Below are 22,496 nucleotides of genomic sequence, written 5' to 3' on the forward strand. Positions count from 1 at the left end.
TTAGCCCTCAACTACAGCAGAGGAGGCAACCCGCTCTTCAACATTAGATTGGATGGTCTGCACTAAACAGTACAGGGTGAGACAAGTGGTACATGACTTTTACATAATCAAGTTTCAGTAAAGTGATAAATTAGCAGAATACTATGACATGTACTGCATACAAATATCATGTAGCTTTTTTTAGACAAGAATAGAACAGGAAATAATTGGTAGTTCAACGACAATCAAGTCAGACTTTATTTATTTTGGTGATGTGATTTTAAAAACCAAAAGAGAAAGCACGTAATAATCTACGCTATTTAAAAACAGATTAAAGTTCTACATTTCTCATCAATCACATCTGGATTGATCAATTGTACTTATTTCCTGATCATAGCTAAGAGAAAAGCCCACATAACCTATACAGTAGGACCTGGGCTAACACATTACATAGCCCAGGTCCTACTGTATAGGTTGACACATTATAAGCCTGGCTGCAATTAGGGTGTTCTCTGGTGCAGATTTACAATCCCACATATATGAGCTTCATTACTTACACACATCAAATACCACACAAATCAAGCACTGGTCAAATAAAATACAATTTAAGTTCAATGATAAATCACAATGTGCAGAGAGTCATTACAGATTTCACCTGCAGTGTTTTGACAGGACAGTGTTGTGGAGATGAGTTTTGAGTTTTTGTGAAGATGATTCCCAGGAATATCCACAGCATCCAGAGTGGAGATTCTCAGAGGCTGGTGTACTCTGTGGTTGTCAACAGCAACAAGAGGTCATTCATCGCATCCACATTTCATTTCCACAATGGTTCATGCTTACTTCATTAAAGGATGTCAAACAACACTGTATTCAAAGTGCCCACTATTATATTCTAACTATAGAATTAGAATATTCATTCTATTAGTTCACCCAGGTGTTTTGGTCTAAATCGCAATATTTGGTAAAAAAATAAGGCTGCGATTGTTTGCCCATATCGTGCAGCCCTATGTGGCAGTGAGGAAATGCAGAAATGTATGAACAAGCTAAAAATGATTATTTTTGGTTGAAGTTTTATTCAACAGTTTATTAAACCAATCAGAATGGAGAAAGCCCCATTGAAATATTTTAGAATGTATGTGTTGCCACCCTATGGATGGGCATTTGAAATTATTTCACTATTCAAATAATATCATGCTTTCTTTTCAGCTATCCAGATAGCAGTTCTTAGGTTGCTATTCAGATGTGTGTTTTTGGCTAACAGTAGCCTAGGCTAACAGCAACAGTGTTTGGCTAGCAGTAGCCTAGGCTAACAGCAACAGTGTTTGGCTAGCAGTAGCCTAGGCTAACAGCAACAGTGTTTGGCTAACAGGAACCTACGCTAACAGCAACAGTGTTTGGCTGACAGTAGCCTAGGCTAACAGCAACAGTGTTTGGGCTAACAGTAGCCTAGGCTAACAGCAACAGTGTTTGGCTAACAGGAACCTACGCTAACAGCAACAGTGTTTGGCTGACAGTAGCCTAGGCTAACAGCAACAGTGTTTGGGCTAACAGTAGCCTAGGCTAACAGCAACAGTGTTTGGCTAACAGGCACCTAGGCTAACAGCAACAGTGTTTGGCTAACAGTAGCCTAGGCTAACAGCAACAGTGTTCGGCTAACAGGAACCTAGGCTAACAGCAACAGTGTTTGGCTAACAGTAGCCAGGCTAACAACAACAGTGTTTGGGCTAACAGTAGCCTAGGCTAACAGCAACAGTGTTTGGGCTAACAGTAGCCTAGGCTAACAGCAACAGTGTTTGGCTAACAGTAGCCTAGGCTAACAGCAACAGTGTTTGGCTAACAGTAGCCTAGGCTAACAGCAACAGTGAAAGAAGTCATAGAACTGATTGATTCTGATAGACCCGCCGTTGGTGCTGTAGGCTCAGCATACCATTGTCAGGGCTGACCAGAGGGCTAAATGCTATGATAGTAAAACGCCTGTTCATGTAAAATGGAACCCGATAGCCCATGAGAAACATTAGCTTGAAGATAAAACAATTACTTTGTCCTCAGAGCTGTAGGCTACATTTAAAGTGCACAACTTTAAACAATGTGCTGTCAACAATGTAACATCGATCATTTAATATATTGTTAAATATCGCCCAGCCCTACCATATCGCCCAGCCCTACCATATCGCCCAGCCCTACCATATCGCCCAGCCCTACCATATCGCCCAGCCCTACCATATCACCCAGCCCTACCATATTGTCCAGCCCAGCCCTACCATATCACCCAGCCCTACCATATCACCCAGCCCTACCATATCACCCAGCCCTACCATATCGTCCAGCCCTACCATATCGTCCAGCCCTACCATATTGTCCAGCCCTACCATATTGTCCAGCCCTACCATATCACCCAGCCCTATCATATCTCCCATCCCCACCATATTGTCCAGCCCTACCATATCTCCCAGCCCTACCATATCTCCCAGCCCTACCATATCACCCAGCCCTACCATATCGCCCAGCCCTACCATATCTCCCAGCCCTACCATATCTCCCAGCCCTACCATATCTCCCAGCCCTACCATATCTCCCATCCCTACCATATTGTCCAGCCCCACCATATTGTCCAGCCCTATTCAGTTCTCTATACAGTATTACAATAACCACCAGTTGTTCGTGACCAAAGCTAAAGAACTGCCATCTAAATAGAGTGTTTCTCTACAAATGAAATGATCAGACATACACACCTGCAGCGATGAGCACCGAAGCCTTACATATCTGCTTCTGTAGAGGAAACAGGAAAAGTTAGTTTCTGTCAGTCAATGGCTATATTATATTATGATTAACTCTCTTACACACACACACACACACACACACACACACACACACACACACACACACACACACACACACACACACACACACACACACACACACACACACACACACACACACACACACACAAGATTCTGAACAAGAACTTAGCAACTTAGTGTGTGGGACTCTGCACCTGTACTTTACCTACTAACTATACTAGTAACTCACCCCAGGTGTACTCCTCTAACTACACTAGTAACTCACCCCAGGTGTACTCCTCTAACTATACTAGTAACTCACCCCAGGTGTACTCCTCTAACTACACTAGTAACTCACCCCAGGTGTACTCCTCTAACTACTAACTATACTAGTAACTCACCCCAGGTGTACTCCTAACTATACCAGTAACTCACCCCAGGTGTACTAATCTAACTACACTAGTAACTCACCCCAGGTGTACTCCTCTAACTACACTAGTAACTCACCCCAGGTGTACTCCTCTAACTACACTAGTAACTCACCCCAGGTGTACTCCTCTAACTACACTAGTAACTCACCCCAGGTGTACTCCTCTAACTACTAACTATACTAGTAACTCACCCCAGGTGTACTCCTCTAACTACACTAGTAACTCACCCCTGGTGTACTCCTCTAACTACACTAGTAACTCACCCCAGGTGTACTCCTCTAACTACTAACTCACCCCAGGTGTAGGTCTTCAGATTCTTCAGGTGGCGGACTCTGCAGGTGTACTCCTCTCCGCTGGCTGGTGTGAAGCCAACACTCTTGGTGAGGTGGAACTGCCATCCCTGTTCGAAGGCCAGGTCTGTCTGCTTGGCGTCGGGGATCTCCACGCCGTTCTTCAGGAGCTGGATGCTGATGTCAGGGGGGTGGAAGCCACTCACGTGACAGATCAGGGTGTTGTCCTTCCCATGTTCCCCTGGGTTACGGCTGTACACCTGCACCTTGGGGGGAGCTACAGGGGGGGGGAATGGTACAGTCAGGCAGGCGCCCGCACACACATATGCAGTATCACAAAAGTTGATTATCTTATTCTCACTATAAAAATAAAATAGTAATCTCTCTGCTCAATATACATTTGCTTAAAAGTGTAACCCATCTAAAGTACACATTTGCGGTCGACTTAAGATATAAGTTAAGGAAATATATAATTGTTTTCAGGAACGTCGTGGGTGAGGCCTTTCAAATTAAGTTCGTACACAATACAATCCCATCAATATAGGCTCATCATTATTACAAAGTAATTCTTATACATTACTTACATTCTTTTGCGTTTATGGTTACCAACACGACGCAGAAAGCAACTACGGACAAAACCGTTTTCATGATTTCTTTTTTTCCAAGTCTTTCCAACGCTGAAAACTATATCAAACTGGACCAAACCGACCGTCGCAAACGAAGAAATGAAACTGAAAGTAAAATATATATTTTACTCAATGTAGTAAAGCCACACCCTCTTTCGATTTATGCACCAATTGAAAATCCTACTTCACAGTTGCTATGCAGTCTTCTCCTCTTGATGCTTCTTTAGGCAGCCTGATGCAGTCAGTTACAAAGTTGATGCAGTCTTCGTTTTATTAGTTACAATGTTGCACATATAATAAATTGAGATAAAGTATGTTGAAAAAGCAAGGTCATGTACAGTATAGTCATAATAAAGTATGGTGAAAGGCAATGTACAGTATAGCCATAATAAAGTATGGTGAACAAAAATATAAAAGCAATATGTAATATGTAGGTCCCATGTTTCATGAGTTGGAATAAAAGATTCCAGAAATTATCCATATGCACAAAAAGCTTACTGCTCTCAATTGTTGTACACACATTTTTCATTTGTTTTATCCCTATTGGTGAGCATTTCTCCTTTGCCAAGATAATCTATCCACCTGACAGGTGTGGCATATTAAGAAGCTGATAAAACAGCATGATAATTGCACAGATGCACCTTGTGCTGGGGTATTAAAATGTCACAAAAATATTATTATTTGTTATTTATCCTCTTGCTCTTTTGCACCCCAGTATCTCTACTTGCACATCATCATCTGCACGTCTATCACTCCAGTGTTAATGCTAAATTGTAATTATTAGAGATGATGTCACAGTAGGTGGCAGCATTGAAACCCTGAGAGATGCACTGCTCTGAGAGATGATGTCACAGTAGGTGGCAGCATAGAAACCCTGAGAGATGCACTGCTCTGAGAGATGATGTCACAGTAGGTGGCAGCATAGAAACCCTGAGAGATGCACTGCTCTGAGAGATGATGTCACAGTAGGTGGCAGCGTAGAAACCCTGAGAGATGATGTCACAGCTGGACCCTGTTAGGGCTTTTTTTCAGTGGAGGGTGAGAGAGAGGAGGGACGGTGAGTCGGGTGACAGGAAGCCTCACCACTGCTCTCTCCCTCCCCTCAGACTGACCATCAGATCCAGGCCATCAGTCCAGTAAAAAAAAAGAAGCTAATTATTATCCTCACTCAGCTGTGCCTCACAAGTAATACAACAAAATAATCTATTACCAGTGTGATCATATACTGTAGCTAACATGTTGAAATATGATTTCTAAATGGTCTGAGAGCAACATTAGCAGGGCAATTCAAGCTTAGCCAATATGCAGTGATAATGTACTGGGCCTATAGCCTACTGCACAAACCTCATTGCTACAGAACTGGTTTTAATTGGTTAATGTTGCATAGACTTATGTTTTTTAAGTCACGTTTATAAAATAAATCTCAGCGGTAGATCATCGGCTTGTGTTTTGACTCAAGAAAGTGATCTGGGCTCAGGAAAAGGTTGGGGACCACTGCTGTAGATTACTGCTCTGCATTCATTACCTTCCTGCCTTGGCAATGTGAGTAGCTTTATTACAAGTATTTCACTGATTTACTCATTAATAATAATAATAATATAGAAATATAACTTCTCAAAAAATGACCATTGACAATGACTGAGATCTTTAGAGAAATTTCATCAAGAGATATCAATCATGTCAACATATAAACAAGCATTTTTTTGTTCACAAGGATTTTTGACTCCTTTAAAAAAATCTTTAGTCAAATAGAGGTCAATTAATGTCCTGTCGTGGAAACTCCTCCCCAAAAGGCAGAAGAGCATCAGCAGTGGCTGTCTCCTGGAAGCCCTGTGTTCCACATAACAACCAAAAGGACTAAGTAAGTCATGTCAACAGTTTACAATATATATATATTTTTTTAACTCAACAGAACAGTGTTCTGTGCACGGCCCTCTCATTAGGCAGGATGAGGTGAGACCGGGGCGGGTCCTCTCATTAGGCAGGATGAGGTGAGACCAGGGTCTCTCATTAGGCAGGATGAGGTGAGACCGGGTCCTCTCATTAGGCAGGATGAGGTGAGACCAGGTCCTCTCATTAGGCAGGATGAGGTGAGACCAGGGTCTCTCATTAGGCAGGATGAGGTGAGACCCAGGACCGGTCCTCTCATTAGGCAGGATGAGGTGAGACCCAGGACCGGTCCTCTCATTAGGCAGGATGAGGTGAGACCAGGGTCTCTCATTAGGCAGGATGAGGTGAGACCAGGGTCTCTCATTAGGCAGGATGAGGTGAGACCAGGGCTGGTCCTCTCATTAGGCAGGATGAGGTGAGACCAGGGTCTCTCATTAGCCAGGATGAGGTGAGACCAGGGCTGGTCCTCTCATTAGGCAGGATGAGGTGAGACCAGGGTCTCTCATTAGGCAGGATGAGGTGAGACCCAGGACCGGTCCTCTCATTAGGCAGGATGAGGTGAGACCAGGGTCTCTCATTAGGCAGGATGAGGTGAGACCAGGGTCTCTCATTAGGCAGGATGAGGTGAGACCAGGGCTGGTCCTCTCATTAGGCAGGATGAGGTGAGACCAGGGCTGGTCCTCTCATTAGGCAGGATGAGGTGAGACCAGGGCCAGTCCTCTCATTAGGCAGGATGAGGTGAGACCAGGGCGGGTCCTCTCATTAGGCAGGATGAGGTGAGACCAGGGCCAGTCCTCTCATTAGGCAGGATGAGCTGAGACCGGGGCCAGTCCTCTCATTAGGCAGGATGAGGTGAGACCGGGGCCAGTCCTCTCATTAGGCAGGATGAGGTGAGACCGGGGCCAGTCCTCTCATTAGGCGGGATGAGGTGAGACCAGGGCCAGTCCTCTCATTAGGCAGGATGAGCTGAGACCAGGGCCGGCCCTCTCATTAGGCAGGATGAGGTGAGACCAGGGCTGGTTCTCTCATTAGGCAGGATGAGGTGAGACCAGGGCTGGTTCTCTCATTAGGCAGGATGAGGTGAGACCAGGGCTGGTCCTCATTTTTTTTATAGCTAAACTGACCACGACGCACCTCCAACAACAATGACAATTTCTCTCAACCAGTGGCATATGAGCTTTTTAGGTGAGCGCTGATGCCGCCCTGTGATAAGAAGTGCCCACTTAGTCAAAGGCAGGGATTCCAAATATGTATCTAGTCCATTCCCAGCATGCCTCTCCAGGGTACTGCTGCAGTGCTACGACGCTCCACATGCTGTCAGATATCTGGTAGAAAGAGGATGTGGCCCGTTTCTGTAGCGGAGATAAAAATGTATGACTATGTAATGAGACGGACACTTTTTTACATCATGCAGGTTTCTCTGATCAAATAGCCTGACCTAAAAATGTCACTCAATCAAATAAATAAAATAAAAACGCTGACATGTTAACAAACAACATATTGTAAAAAACAGGTCAGGTCAAAGTTAAATGGACACCCAGGCTACTCACAACGGCTGTCCAGTAGTTTAAAATGTCATGGTCCGTGGTTTCAGGTTTGTATCCAAATTGATTAGTCAACAGGAACCGGGACCAATACATCCAATGCAACAGCCTGTTTTACGGGACCAATACATCCAATGCAACAGCCTGTTTTACGGGACCAATACATCCAATGCAACAGCCTGTTTTACGGGACCAATACATCCAATGCAACAGCCTGTTTTACGGGACCAATACATCCAATGCAACAGCCTGTTTTACGGGACCAATACATCCAATGCAATAGCCTGTTTTACGGGACCAATACATCCAATGCAACAGCCTGTTTTACGGGACCAATACATCCAATGCAACAGGCTGTTTTACGGGACCAATACATCCAATGCAACAGCCTGTTTTACGGGACCAATACATCCAATGCAACAGCCTGTTTTACGGGACCAATACATCCAATGCAACAGCCTGTTTTACGGGACCAATACATCCAATGCAACAGCCTGTTTTACGGGACCAATACATCCAATGCAACAGCCTGTTTTACGGGACCAATACATCCAATGCAACAGCCTGTTTTACGGGACCAATACATCCAATGCAACAGGCTGTTTTACAAACGGTGGGCCCACCACATGAGCATTCATAAGATAACATTGCAGGACATGGTAGACTACACCCCAGTAAGAACACACCGACGTCTTTTATTTGGTCTTGTCCAGAACGGCCATCTTTTTTTAAATCAGTGTTTTACAAACGATATGGACATACATAGACGGGCGTTCCTAAAATAAGAATTCAGTCAACACTGTAGACCAGGGATAGGCAACACCAGACCTCTGGGGACTGACCCTGGTTCTATATCACTCAAAGATTGAAAAACAGACGCAGATTTTTTAAAGAAAACCATCATAAAAATACAGTTCTCTAATTGTCAACAATATTCCTTAAAAAAACAAATAAAAAAAACTTTTATTAGACTGTTGATAACTGGTCATTTACAGAAATATTGAAGGATAGACATAAGATTTGATTTCATGGTGTTGATGGGGAAAAAAATGACTCCAAAGCAAAAAAGGACATTTCTATTTACAAGTCACGCAAATACAACAATGGATGTTCTGCAAATTATTTGGGCGTTTAAATATATTTTTAATCAAATTTCAGATTTGACACAGTTGACAATTTGTGCTTGTAACTAAAGCCACATTAACATAGGTGTTTAAAATTATGTTTTAAAAAATTGTGCTCACACTTAATGCTACCAACTTCAAGGATATTAAAGGACTACAAGGAGTCCCCACACATCTACAAAATATAATGAAAATACTTGATCAATCATTAATTATTGTTTTTAAAGGAGAGAATGTGATTCTCAGCCAGAAGTACCGGCAGCTTTTCTAGAAGAGGTCAACCACACAGTGAATTCTCAGCCAGAAGTACCGGCAGCTTTTCTAGAAGAGGTCACCCACACAGTGAATTCTCAGCCAGAAGTACTGGCAGCTTTTCTAGAAGAGGTCACCCACACAGTGAATTCTCAGCCAGAAATACCGGCAGCTTTTCTAGAAGAGGTCACCCACACAGTGAATTCTCAGCCAGAAATACCGGCAGCTTTTCTAGAAGAGGTCACCCACACAGTGAATTCTCAGCCAGAAATACCGGCAGCTTTTCTAGAAGAGGTCACCCACACATCTGTTCTCATTTAAGTTTTGAGTAATGATTCTCTAAAACTCGAAACCCTTGAAACTGGCACCTTGGCACAAAGTGTTATCAAAAATGAAAATGAAAGCCCATGTTGAGAGGGGAAATTACAGTCATCTCAGCTCTAGTGTAGGGCTGGCCACAGATGGAATGGCCCCCTGTTCAGAAAAATGGGTAAAGGTATGAGTTTTAGTTAATCTAATTAGATACAGTTTCAACAAATAAATAAATACAATACCGTTCAAAAGTTTGGAGTCACTTCGAAATGTCCTTGTTTTCCATGAAAACATACATTAAATTAGTTTAAAAATGAATAGGAAATATAGTCAAGACATTGACAAGGTTATAAATAATGATTTTTAATTGAAATAATAATTGTGTCCTTCAAACTTTGCTTTTTGCAGCAATTACAGCCTTGCAGACTTTTGGCATTATAGTTGTCAATTTGTTTAAGTAATTTGAAGAGATTTCACCCCATGCTTCCTGAAGAACCTCAAACTAGACACTCTAATGTACTTGTCCTCTTGCTCAGTTGTGCACCGGGGCCTCCCACTCCTCTTTCTATTCTGGTTACAGCCAGTTTGCGCTGTTCTGTGAAGGGAGTAGTACACAGTGTTGTACGAGATCTTCAGTTTCTTGGCAATTTCTCGCATGGAATAGCCTTCATTTCTTAGAACAAGAATAGACTGACGAGTTTCAGAAGAAAGTTATTTGTTTCTGGCCATTTTGAGCCTGTAATCGAACCCACAAATGCTGATGCTCCAGATACTCAACTAGTCTAAAGGCCTGTTTTATTGCTTCTTTAATCAGAACAACAGTTTTCAGCAGTGCTAACATAAAGGCAAAAGGGTTTTCTAATGATCAATTAGCCTTTTAAAATGATAAACTTGGATTAGCTAACACAACGTGCCATTGGAACACAGGAGTGATGGATGCTGATAATGGACCTCTGTACGCCTATGTAGATATTCATTTTTAAAATTTTTAAAATCAGCCGTTTCCAGCTACAACATTAACAATGTCTACACTGTATTTCTGATCAATTTGATGTTATTTTAAGGGACAAAAAAATGGCTTTTCTTTCAAAAATAAGGACATTTCTAAGTGACCCCAAACTTTTAAATATACACGCATGACAGTAAATCACTTTGGATTAAAACATCTGCAAAATGGCATTTATTATTATTATAAATAAATAAATTCATCTGAATACCTACCATTAAGTCCTGCTCCAGATCCTTACATATTTGCCTCTGGAGAAAACAAGAACATAGAAAGCATTGTTATTGCTTTTACATTCAGACTCCCCACTAACTACAATCCTACCATGGTTTATGGCAGTACAATGGGATTTAGTATTTTAACCCGACAATCAAATAGACATAAAGAAGGACAATGTCAAGCTGCTCATCACCTAAACAGCTCCATATAGTAGTTGGCTGTCTGCAGGGGATGATGGTCACACATAAACACAGAAGCCAGAGTTAATTTAGGAGGGGGAACTAACTCACCCCGGGTTTGATCTTGAGGTTCTTCAGGTGGCGGGGCTCTACAGGTGCACTCTTAACTACTAACTATACTAGTAACTCACCCCAGGTGTACTCCTCTAACTACACTAGTAACTCACCCCAGGTGTAGGTCTTCAGATTCTTCAGGTGGCGGACTCTGCAGGTGTACTCCTCTCCGCTGGCTGGTGTGAATCCAACACTCTTGGTGAGGTGGAACTGCCATCCCTGTTCGAAGGCCAGGTCTGTCTGCTTGGCGTCGGGGATCTCCACACCGTTCTTCAGGAGCTGGATGCTGATGTCAGGGGGGTGGAAGGCACTCACGTGACAGATCAGGGTGTTGTCCTTTCCATGTTCCCCTGGGTTACGGCTGTACACCTGCACTTTGGGGGAAGCTACAGGGGGAGGAGGGAATGGTACAGTCAGGCCGCATGATTTTACATAAAAAAAATTAAAAAAAAAAAAATTCATTTAAAAATGTCAATAGCTCCTTGGTCATGTGACCTACCGACTTCAAACTTCAGAATGTCCACTGACTATACCTTCATATCGCACACTCTGATGTTTGTCTACGTTCATCTCATGCTATTAGACTTAAATCTGTAAGCTTTTGCAAGCCTTCATTTTATATGGGTGTTAAAAAAAGAAGTTAACAAATGTTCCAGCCTCGCAATAACTATCTTTCACATGGACTCTGAAAAGATCCGCAAATGGCTGTATGTGGTTTGGACCAAGGACAGGAGAGGTGTTTGAGAGAGGAGAGGTGTGGTTTGGACCAAGGACAGGAGAGGTGTTCGAGAGAGGAGAGGTGTGGTTTGGACCAAGGACAGGAGAGGTGTTCGAGTGAGGAGAGGTGTGGTTTGGACCAAGGACAGGAGAGGTGTTCGAGAGAGGAGAGGTGTGGTTTGGACCAAGGACAGGAGAGGTGTTCGAGAGAGGAGAGGTGTGGTTTGGACCAAGGACAGGAGAGGTGTTCGAGAGAGGAGAGGTGTGGTTTGGACCAAGGACAGGAGAGGTGTTCGAGAGAGGAGAGGTGTGGTTTGGACCAAGGACAGGAGAGGTGTTCGAGAGAGGAGAGGTGTGGTTTGGACCAAGGACAGGAGAGGTGTTCGAAAACAGAGGTGCTTAAAGGAAGGCTTCTACTTTTAAAGATCCACCTTTCCAGAAACAAGTCTCTCACCGTTGCCGCTTGATATAGACCACCTTCTGCCCCCAGCTGTGCTCTGGACACCATATGTGAATTGATTGCCCCCTATCTATCTTCAGAGCTCGTGCTGTTAGGTGACCTAAACTGGGACATACTTAACACCCCGGCCATCCTACAATCTAAGCTTGATGCCCTCAATCTCACACAAATTATCAATGAACCTACCAGGTACCACACCAAAGCAGTAAACACGGGCCCCCTCATAGATGTCATCCTAACCAACCTGCCCTCCAAATACACATCTGCTGTCTTCAACCAGGATCTCAGCGATCACTGCCTCATTGCCTGCGTCCGTAATAGGTCTGCGGTCAAATGACCACCCCTCATCACTGTCAAACGCTCCCTAAAACACTTCAGCGAAGTGGAAGGATATCGACCTCATCCCGTCAGTCGAGGATGCCTGGTTATTCTTTAAAAGTGCTTTCCTCACCATCTTAAATAAGCATGCCCCTTTCAAAAAATGTAGAACCAGAAACAGATATAGCCCTTGGTTCACTCCAGACCAGACCTTGACCAGCACAAAAACATCCTGTGGCGTACTGCATTAGCATCAAATATCCTCCGTGATATGCAGCTTTTCAGGAAAGTTAGGAATCAATATACACAGGCAGTTAGGAAAGCAAAGGCTAGCTTTTTCAAACAGAAATTTGCATCCTGTAGCACAAACTCAAAAACGTTTTGGGACACTAAAGTCCATGGAGAATAAGAGCACCTCCTCCCAGCTGCCCACTGCACTGAGGCTAGGAAACACTGTCACTACCGATAAATCCGCAATAATTGAGTTTTTCAATAAGCATTTTTCTACGGCTGGCCTTGCTTTCCACCTGGCTACCCCTACACCGGTCAACAGCCCTGCACCCCCCACAGCAACTTGCCCAAGCCTCCAGCATTTCTCCTTCACCCAAATCCAGACAGCTGATTTTCTGAAAGAGCTGCAAAATCTGGACCCCTACAAAATCAGCCGGGCTAGACAATCTTGACCCTCTCTTTCTAAAATTATTCGCCAAAATTCTTGCAACACCTATTACTAGTCTGTTCAACCTCTCTTTCGTATCGTCTGAGATTCCCAAAGATTGGAAAGCTGCCGCGGTCATCCCCCTCTTCAAAGGGGGAGACACTCTAGACCCAAACTGCTACAGACCTATATCTATCCTACCCTGCCTTTCTAAGATCTTTGAAAGCCAAGTTAACAAACAGATCACCGACCATTTTGAATCCCACCGTACCTTCTCCGCTATGCAATCTGGTTTCCGAGCTGGTCATGGGTGCACCTCAGCCACGCTCAAGGTCCTAAACGATATCATAACCGCCATCGATAAGAGACAATACTGTGCAGCCGTATTCATCGACCTGGCCAAGGCTTTCGACTGTCAATCACCACATTCTTTTTTTTTTTTTTTTTTTTTTTATCCCATTTTCTCCCCAATTTTCATGGTATCCAATCGCTAGTAATTACTACCTTGTCTCATCGCTACAACTCCCGTACGGGCTCGGGAGAGACGAAGGTCGAAAGCCATGCGTCCTCCGAAGCACAACCCAACCAGCCGTACTGCTTCTTAACACAGCGCGCCTCCAACCCGGAAGCCAGCCGCACCAATGTGTCGGAGGAAACACCGTGTACCTGGCCCCCTTGGTTGGCGCGCACTGCGCCCGGCCCGCCACAGGAGTCGCTGGAGCGTGATGAGACAAGGATATCCCTACCGGCCAAACCCTCCCTACCCCGGACGACGCTATGCCAATTGTGCGTCGCCCCACGGACCTCCCGGTCGCGGCCGGCTGCAACAGAGCCTGGGTGCGAACCCAGAGACTCTGGTGGCGCAGTTAGCACTGCGATGCAGTGCCCTAGACCACTGCGCCACCCGGGAGGCCCAATCACCACATTCTTACCGGCAGACTCAACAGCCTTGGTTTCTCAAATGACTGCCTCGCCTGGTTCACCAACTACTTCTCAGACAGAGTTCAGTGTGTCAAATCGGAGGGCCTGTTGTCCGGACCTCTGGCAGTCTCTATGGGGGTACCACAGGGTTCAATTCTCGGGCTTACTCTTTTCTCTGTATATATCAACGATGTCGCTCTTGCTGCGGGTGATTCTCTGATCCACCTCTACGCTGACGACACCATTCTGTATACTTCTGGCCCCTTTTTGGACACTGTGTTAACTAACCTACCGATGAGCTTCAATGCCATACAACTCTCCTTCTGTGGCCCCAAACTACTCTTAAATGCAAGTAAAACTAAATGCATGCTCTTCAACAGATCGCTACCCACACCCGCCCGTCCAGCATCACTACTCTGGACGGTTCTGACTTAGGTATTTGTAGTTGTCCACATATTCTAGGTGTCTGGTTAGACTGTAAACTCTCCTTCCAGACTCACATTAAACATCTCCAATCCAAAATTAAATCTAGAACCGGCTTCCTATTTCGCAACAAAGCCTCCTTCACTCATGCTGCCAAACATACCCTCGTAAAACTGACTATCCTACCGATCCTTCACTTCAGCGATGTCATTTACAAAATAGCTTCCAACACTCTACTCAGCAAACTGAATGCAGTCTATCACAGTGCCATCCGTTTTGTCACCAAAGCCCCATATACTACCCACCACTGCGACCTGTATGCTCTCGTTGGCTGGCCCTCGCTACATATTCGTCGCCAGACCCACTGGCTCCAGGTCATGTAAGTCTTTGCTAGGTAAAGCTCCGCCTTATCTCAGCTCACTGGTCACCATAGCAGCACCCACCCGTAGCACGCGCTCCAGCAGGTGTATTTCACTGGTCACCCCCAAAGCCAATTCCTCCTTCGGCCGCCTTTCCTTCCAGTTCTCTGCTGCCAATGACTGGAACGAACTGCAAAAATCACTGAAGCTGGAGACTTATATCTCCCTCACTAGCTTTAAGCATCTGTCAGAGCAGCTCATAGATCACTGCACCTGTACATAGCCCATCTGTAAATAGCCCATCCAACTACCTCCTCCCCATACTGTTATTTATTTATCTTGCTCCTTTGCACCCCAGTATCTCTACTCGCACACTCATCTCCTGCATATCTATCATTCCAGTGTTTAATTGCTATATTGTAATTATTTCGCCACCATGGCCTATTTATTGCCTTACCTTCCTCATCCTACCTCATTTGCACACATTGTATATACTTTTTTGTATTGTATTATTGACTGTATGTTTGTTTATTCCATGTGTAACTCTGTTGTTGTTTGTGTCGCACTACTTTGCTTTATCTTGGCCAGGTCGCAGTTGTAAATGAGAACTTGTTCTCAACTGGCCTACCTGGTTAAATAAAGGTGATATAAAATAAGGTGCACAGGTAGACCTCATGATAAAATGTTTCATATGTTCTTTTTAATCCCAGTTATAGGCAGGGATTTGTCAGAGTCAAATCAAATGTATTTATATAACCCTTCTTACATCAGCTGATATCTCAAAGTGCTGTACAGAAACCCCCAGCCTAAAACCCCAAACAGCAAGCAATGCAGGTGTAGAAGCACGGTGACTAGGAAAAACTCCCTAGAAAGGCCAGAACCAAGGAAGAAACCTAGAGAGGAACCAGGCTATGAGGGGTGGCCAGTCCTCTTCTGGCTGTGCCGGGTGGAGATTATAACAGAGTGAGATTGATAACGTGAAATAATCATTTTCATAGCCTCTCTTTCATATTACTTTACATTAAGACAAATCCTTCTACTGTGAGTATTAGCACGCCGGTTACATAACCTGATAGTGACTTGATATTTGAGTGCATTCACAACAAGCCACCTGCAGACCACTTACAAAATGCTATATAGCACATTTGAGAGTTCCTTAGTCTGATGAAAATAGTTATTTGATGCATGGCCTACTATTTCTAACTGGGAAAATAAATTCCTACGTCTTTTGTTGCAACACCAAAACGTATAACATTCCAACCACAACTACACGTTGAAACTACAGTTTGTTTCCTGTGCAGTGATCAACTTACATTTTGATCGATTTTTTTTGTTTGTATTTCTGAGTGACGTAAAAGGTATCGACATAGTGATTAATTCACTTTTAATGTCATTACAGAAAACATAGAACAACAACAACAAAATAATAGAGTTAACGACACATTAGAAACAGAGCGTGTCATGAAACTGGCAAATAAAGATGACAATGGAAAGGGAAATATTGATGACGGCCAGAAATTCAGTCAACACCAACTAGATCACTACTCCAGAGACAAGAGGGACAGAAGGTGAGGCAGAGAGACTCTAGAGAACAGGAAAGATGACACACAATCACCAAGTGATGAAGAGTACTCCAGAGAAAAGAGGGACAGAAGGTGAGGCAGAGAGACTCTAGAGAACAGGAAAGATGACATACAAGCACAAAGTGACGAAGAGTACTCCAGAGAAAAGAGGGACAGAAGGTGAGGCAGAGAGACTCTAGAGAACAGGAAAGATGACACACAAGCACAAAGTGATGAAGAGTACTCCAGAGAAAAGAGAGACAGAAGGTGAGGCAGAGAGACTCTAGAGGACAGGAAAGATGACACACAAGCACAAAGTTTTTCTTTCTCCAAATGTTGAAGGACTGTGATCGTTTGTTTTCAGTTCATGTTTAAGAGGACAATACCTCTTCTAAATGTGTTTAATTTGCATATCGCAGGTCACAGCTCTGTGGCGAAGAAACACTTGCGAGACGGCGGTTGCTGTTGCGAGGTCTACAGACAAAAAGTCCTCTTTCCTTCATCATTCAGAGTTTAAAACTCTGCAGCCCCACAAATGGCTTGTGGGTGAGGTAATAAATACTAGTCATAACATGACAATAAGCATAAAAAAAAAAAAAAACACAATTCTAAACATATTGTGTAAAAGAAATCATACAGTATGAGGGATGAACATAGAAGTACATTAGATGTGCACCTAACCAAGTCTAAGGACATGTACTATCATTATGTAGTTAACCGGAAATGGAGTTGAATGTCTAAGGACATGTAATATCATTATGTAGTTAACCGGAATTGGAGTTGAATGTCTAAGGACATGTAATATCATTATGTAGTTAACTGGAATTGGAGTTGAATGTCTAAGGACATGTACTATCATTATGTAGTTAACCGGAATTGGAGTTGGATGTTTCTGATGATGATACACCTGAATATTTATGGCCCTTATTCTGTCACTGTAAAGTAAATAGTGAAGACGTTGACCCCTGCTGGACAGGAAGAGAAGGAGGAATCGGAACACACTGCATTCTAATTCAGGTCTTAGTTATTATTCCATTGTACTGGATCTAATACATAATAGTATTTTACATACATTCATAAGTGTAATAATTTTTGATGACATACTGTGAAAAATTCTCTTGGCTGCTGGCTCTGTCACTTCCAGACATGTGCAGAGCAGACTGAAAGGGGAAGGGTAACTCTTCAATTGAACCACAGGGGTTCTCTGTAAAGAGAGAATCATCCAAAAGGCACAGACACACCCCTTGACTTCCAGTTGGCACCGTTGACCTGTATGTATTCTCTCCTGATTGGCTCTGTGGTGCACAGTCTGGCAGTCTGTCTAAAGTGCCAGAGGTAATGAGGAGAGACATCCTCTTTTGTATTTATGGGAACAAATATTTCCCAACACTTTGGATCCTATTCTTGGACAGTTAGAAGACACAATGCATCAATGCAACAACATATTTTTGTCACTTAATATTTTTTTCTTAAAGTCTACAAACACTCTACATTTATTCACTCTGTGATCGGGTTGGATCCTATATGCTACTTTTATTATTGTTCTGTAAATGGTTCAGTGCCTATAATTTAGGTTGTGTGTAGAATGGGGCATAAAATAAATTACCTCTACTAATAAATTACTACTAGATTATAGTGATAAGGAAATCAGCATACAATTTTGGCCTGCGTATTCATTTGCCTATAACTAATCAGAATTCCATTATGTTTACATAAAAAAGAGAATACTTCAAAATGAGAAGATCCTGCCATGGAAAAGACGACTGGGCGGACATCAAGTGGAAAGGAGGGGAAATAACTCCCACCATGCAGCAGGACACCTTCAGCTGCGGGGTCTTTGTAATGCAGGTTTGATAGTTATATTTTCAATAATGAATGGTTAGCTGTTATGTGACAATTAGGTGAAAAACTCTATTTTATTTTTTGGTGTAGATGGCCAAGGAAGTTGCACAGAACTTCCCCAACATCCCAAATTGATATAGAACCTTCACAAAAACACATGGCGCAACTGCGAAAAGAAATGGCTGAGGATATACTAAAAATGTCTGATATGGAATGACATTTAATTCAAAGTACATTTGTTATTTTTATGTAGTTGTGTGGGACAGCCATAAGTTCAGTTCATGTCTATGATTTCAGAGTTCAACAAAGCCAACAACTGCTTCATGTGGGCCCCTGATAAAGAACCTGGATGTGGCCCAAAGACTGACTGGGTTGGTAACTTTATTTAACATGTTTATAATCTTTTGACAACAGTGACGGCATGTCAGACAATTTATAATATAACACAATGGATGGCTAATTCGTCATTGATATTATTTATAACGTGTTATGCTTTGTTTTAGATGGAATGTTTTGCATGCCAACGGTGGGTCCATGTGCTGTGCCTCGGAATGAAGACAAACGAGTTCAACAGAGTAAAGAACACAAACTGGAAGTGCTGTCTTTGTTGTTGAAATGTCTGCTCTATCCCATCCACACTGAAGAGGCTCTGAAATGTACATCAACCAGGGATAAAGAGAAAGTTAACACTGTGAAATGTTTCGTACTTATTTGAAGTAAAATGTCTGTTGACATGATGGAAAAGATTAAAGGTCTACAATTTCTGTTTAATTTGTCAACATGACATTTTTATTCATTGATTTACTGGCCACCATTACTGTGGTTACATGTTCAGTATATGTATTGACCAGCAAACCCACTGCAGCCTACCTCACTAGCTCACTCTCCATCCCTGCTTTGGACAATTAATAACATGACTCTCGTACTTTGCTCTTTTCCTTTATGGTTGATATTAACGACGAAAGGAGATATTATCTGTCTCTCTCCTATTGTGTACCGCTGTTACATACTGTGGAAAAATGAAAAACAGGGAAAATAAGTACTTAAAACTACCAATTATTATAGATAAATATTAAAGAAAAGGGTAAACACAACACTGGACTGAAACCCCTAATTGTCAAACTAATATTAATGTACAAATATATAGAAGAGACATAACTAGAGGTTATACAATATGGGTGTATATCCACTGCACGCTTCTTAGGGACCAAGGAGTTATTGCAATTTAAAACAATGAAAAATGTACGTTACACTGTGTGATTTTCCAGTACACAAACAAGAGTGTGCAATATAGAAGGCTAGTCAGTGGACATTCTGAACCTTGTTTGAAGTCAGTAGGTCACATGACCAAGGAGTTATTGAGATTTACATTTTGGAAAAATTAATGTAAAATCTTGTGAGATGAAAATGGACAAACTAAAGGGCATGCAATGTGTAGGCCCACCGAGTGGACATTCTGAACCTGGTTTGAAGTCAGTAGGTCATATGACCAAGGAGCTATTGACATTTGAAAGTTTGAAAAATTAATGTAAAATCATGTGTGATGAAAATGGAAAAACTAAAGGGTGTGCAATATAGAAAAGTAGTCAGTGGACATTCTGAATCTTGTTTGAAGTCATTAGGTCACATGACCAAGGAGCTATTGAAATTCGAATGTAAAAAAAGTTTGTACTTTGTTTACGCTCCCTAACTAATTCAACTAGGAATACAACATTTTGCTCACATTTCCACATGTTTATTAACTTTGGAAAGCGAATTAATGTCAAAATTGTGAAAATAAAACCTGTGCAATGTTGTGTGCAATTTTTCCAACATCATGACACTTATTTGGAGTCTATGGCTCGAGTGGTTTGAAAGCTATTGAGGTTTGAAAGCGTGAATATCCGTTGAATATCCAACTTGAAACGGTCTTTACCTCGGTAAACTATTATGACCCCTCTATGGAAAGGGGAGACTCTCACTAACACGTTTTGCACCTATTACCCCCCCATAGGGGTCATGACTCTTCAACCCATACAAACGAATGGAAGTAGTTTTGTGCCTACAAAAATAAGGGGTTAAATGATATATATATAAAACAAACACTTCAAAACCTTACGATTTATTTTTAGACTTTTTTTGGGCCATTTAAGAATATGTTATTCAATGCGTATATATGGGCACTAATAGTAAATAGAGGTCGACCGATTAATCGGAATGGCCGATTAATTAGGGCCGATTTCAACTTTTCATAACAATCAGAAACCGATTTAGCCGTTTTTTTTTTACACCTTTATTTAACTAGGCAAGTCAGTTAAGAACAAATTCTTATTTTCAATGACGGCCTAGGAACGGTGGGTTAACTGCCTTGTTCAGGGGCAGAACGACAGATTTTTACCTTGTCAGCTCAGGGATTCAATCTTGCAACCTTACGGTTAACTAGTCCAACGCTCTAACCACCTGCTAGCTAGCATTAAACTTATCTTATAAAAAACAAATCAATCAATCATAATCACTAGTTATAACTACACATGGTTGATGATATTACTAGTTTATCTAGCGTGTCCTGCGTTGCATATAATCGATGCAGTGCGCATTCGCGAAAAAGGACTGTCGTTGCTCCAACGTGTCCCTAACCATAAACATTAATGCCTTTCTTAAAATCAATACACAGAAGTATATATTTTTAAACCTGCATATTTAGCTTAAAGAAATCCAGGTTAGCAGGCAATATAAACCAGGTGAAATTGTGTCACTTCTCTTGCGTTCATTGCACGCAGAGTCAGGGTATATGCAACAGTTTGGGCCGCCTGGCTCATTGCGAACTAATTTGCCAGAATTTTACATAATTATGACATGACATTGAAGGTTGTGCAATGTAACAGAAATATTTAGACTTATGGATGCCACCCGTTAGATAAAATACGGAACGGTTCCGTATTTCACTGAAAGAATAAATGTTTTGTTTTCGAGATGATAGTTTCCGGATTCGACCATATTAATGACCTAAGGCTCGTATTTCTGTGTGTTATGTTATAATTAAGTCTATGATTTGATAGAGCAGTCTGACTGAGCGGTGGTGGGCACCAGCAGGCTCGTAAGCATTCATTCAAACAGCACTTTTGTGCGTTTGCCAGCAGCAGTTTATGAATTAAAGCCTATCAACTCGCGAGATTAGGCTGGTGTAACCAATGTGATGGCTAGCTAGTTAGCGGGGTGCGCGCTAATAGCATTTCAAACGTCACTCGCTCTGAGACTTGTAGTTGTTCCCCTTGCTCTGCATGGGTAATGCTGCTTCGAGGGGGGCTGTTGTCGATGTGTTCCTGGTTCGAGCCCAGGTAGGAGCGAGGAGAGGGATGGAAGCTATACTGTTACACTGGCAATACTAAAGTGCCTATAAGAACATCCAACAGTCAAAGGTATATGAAATACAAATCGTATAGAGAGAAATAGTCCTATAATTCCTATAATAACTACAACCTAAAACGTCTTACCTGGGAATATTGAACTCGTGTTAAAAGGAACCACCAGCTTTCATATGTTCTCATGTTCTGAGCAAGGAACTTAAACGTTAGCTTTTTTTACATGGCACATATTGCACTTTTACTTTCTTCTCCAACACTTTGTTTTTGCATTATTTAAACCAAATTGAACATGTTTCATTATTTATTTGAGGCTAAATTGATTTTATTGATGTACTATATTAAGTTAAAATAAGTGTTCATTCAGTATTGTTGTAATTGTCATCATTTAAAAAAAATAGGCCGATTAATCGGTATCGGCTTTTTTGGTCCTCCAATAATCGGTATCGGCGTTGAAAAATAATAATCGGTCGACCTCTAAAAGTAAACATAAAATTCAATATTTTATCAAGTAATAATAGTAGCCTTATACTAGGCTTATTGTTTACTTAAAACAATGTTAAGGAAATATCTAATGGTTTTCACGAACGTCATGGGTAACAAAGACAATCCCATCAATAATTATAATGACAAAGTGATAACTTTAACTACTTACATTCTTTTGCGTTTATGAACCCCAGGAAGACGCAGAAAGCGATCACGGACAAAACAGTTTTCATGATTTCTTTCCAAGGCCGAAAAATTATAAAACTTTGCCAAACAGAACAAAGACTTTGCAGCCGGTGTCTGATGAACGTAAAATATATATTCTTCCTGAAATGTAGTAAAGCCGCACCCACTTCGATTGATGCGCCAATTGAAAATCGTACTTCACAGTTGCTATGCAGGCTTCACCTCTCGATGTTTCTCTAGGCTGATCCAGGGTCGTCACTAGTTAACACAGCCACAAAGTCATTATTATGGCTAAACCCCACCCATTTCCACAATTTATCTGACTTTAAACCCAACCTTAATTAACCACACTTAAATTGACTTTTCGTAGCAGGTTAGGAGAATTTGGATAAGGTTTGTAAAAGGATTTTCTGAAATGCAAAAAAATAATAAAAATGACTTGAATTTGACAAAAGCTGTATCCCTTCTAGCCATGAC

At 42.1% G+C, this 22,496-nt stretch overlaps 2 protein-coding genes across 3 annotated transcripts; both read right to left on the reverse strand.

Annotated features, from left to right (window-relative positions):
* Positions 1–206: 206 nt before the first annotated feature.
* Positions 207–4,232, reverse strand: LOC120050150 (beta-2-microglobulin-like). Its single transcript, XM_038996819.1, has 4 exons — positions 4,065–4,232; positions 3,485–3,757; positions 2,712–2,748; positions 207–747 (listed from the first exon to the last, which is right to left on the reverse strand). Exons 1-3 carry the CDS (start codon positions 4,126–4,128, stop codon positions 2,735–2,737), a joined length of 351 nt encoding a protein of 116 aa, XP_038852747.1. The 5' UTR covers positions 4,129–4,232; the 3' UTR covers positions 207–747; positions 2,712–2,734.
* A 589-nt stretch (positions 4,233–4,821) lies between these two features.
* LOC120050154 (beta-2-microglobulin-like) lies at positions 4,822–22,182 on the reverse strand. 2 transcript variants are annotated; one of them, XM_038996824.1, is made up of 4 exons: positions 22,003–22,182; positions 10,860–11,132; positions 10,450–10,485; positions 4,822–7,348 (listed from the first exon to the last, which is right to left on the reverse strand). In XM_038996824.1, the coding sequence occupies exons 1-3, from the start codon at positions 22,064–22,066 to the stop codon at positions 10,472–10,474; spliced, it is 351 nt and encodes a 116-aa protein (XP_038852752.1). In that variant the 5' UTR covers positions 22,067–22,182; the 3' UTR covers positions 4,822–7,348; positions 10,450–10,471. The 2 variants fall into 2 exon arrangements, with proteins under 2 accessions (XP_038852752.1, XP_038852751.1); XM_038996823.1 differs by lacking the exon at positions 4,822–7,348 and adding an exon at positions 8,479–9,390 and having other exon boundaries at positions 22,003–22,179.
* Between the last annotated feature and the right edge of the window lie 314 nt (positions 22,183–22,496).

Source organism: Salvelinus namaycush, chromosome 6 (genome assembly GCF_016432855.1).
Source record: "Salvelinus namaycush isolate Seneca chromosome 6, SaNama_1.0, whole genome shotgun sequence".
In the NCBI taxonomy this organism is placed as follows: Eukaryota; Metazoa; Chordata; class Actinopteri; order Salmoniformes; family Salmonidae; genus Salvelinus; species Salvelinus namaycush.

Bases quoted from the DNA above. Each gene is read 5' to 3' on its own strand.
- LOC120050150 (XM_038996819.1), bottom strand. From the start codon at position 4,128: ATGAAAACGGTTTTGTCCGTAGTTGCTTTCTGCGTCGTGTTGGTAACC. The intron at 3,758-4,064 runs GTAAGTAATGTA...CCCCCCCTGTAG, and splicing joins AACCATAAACGCAAAAGAAT to CTCCCCCCAAGGTGCAGGTG.
- LOC120050154 (XM_038996824.1), bottom strand. From the start codon at position 22,066: ATGAAAACTGTTTTGTCCGTGATCGCTTTCTGCGTCTTCCTGGGGTTC. The intron at 11,133-22,002 runs GTAAGTAGTTAA...CTCCCCCTGTAG, and splicing joins GTTCATAAACGCAAAAGAAT to CTTCCCCCAAAGTGCAGGTG.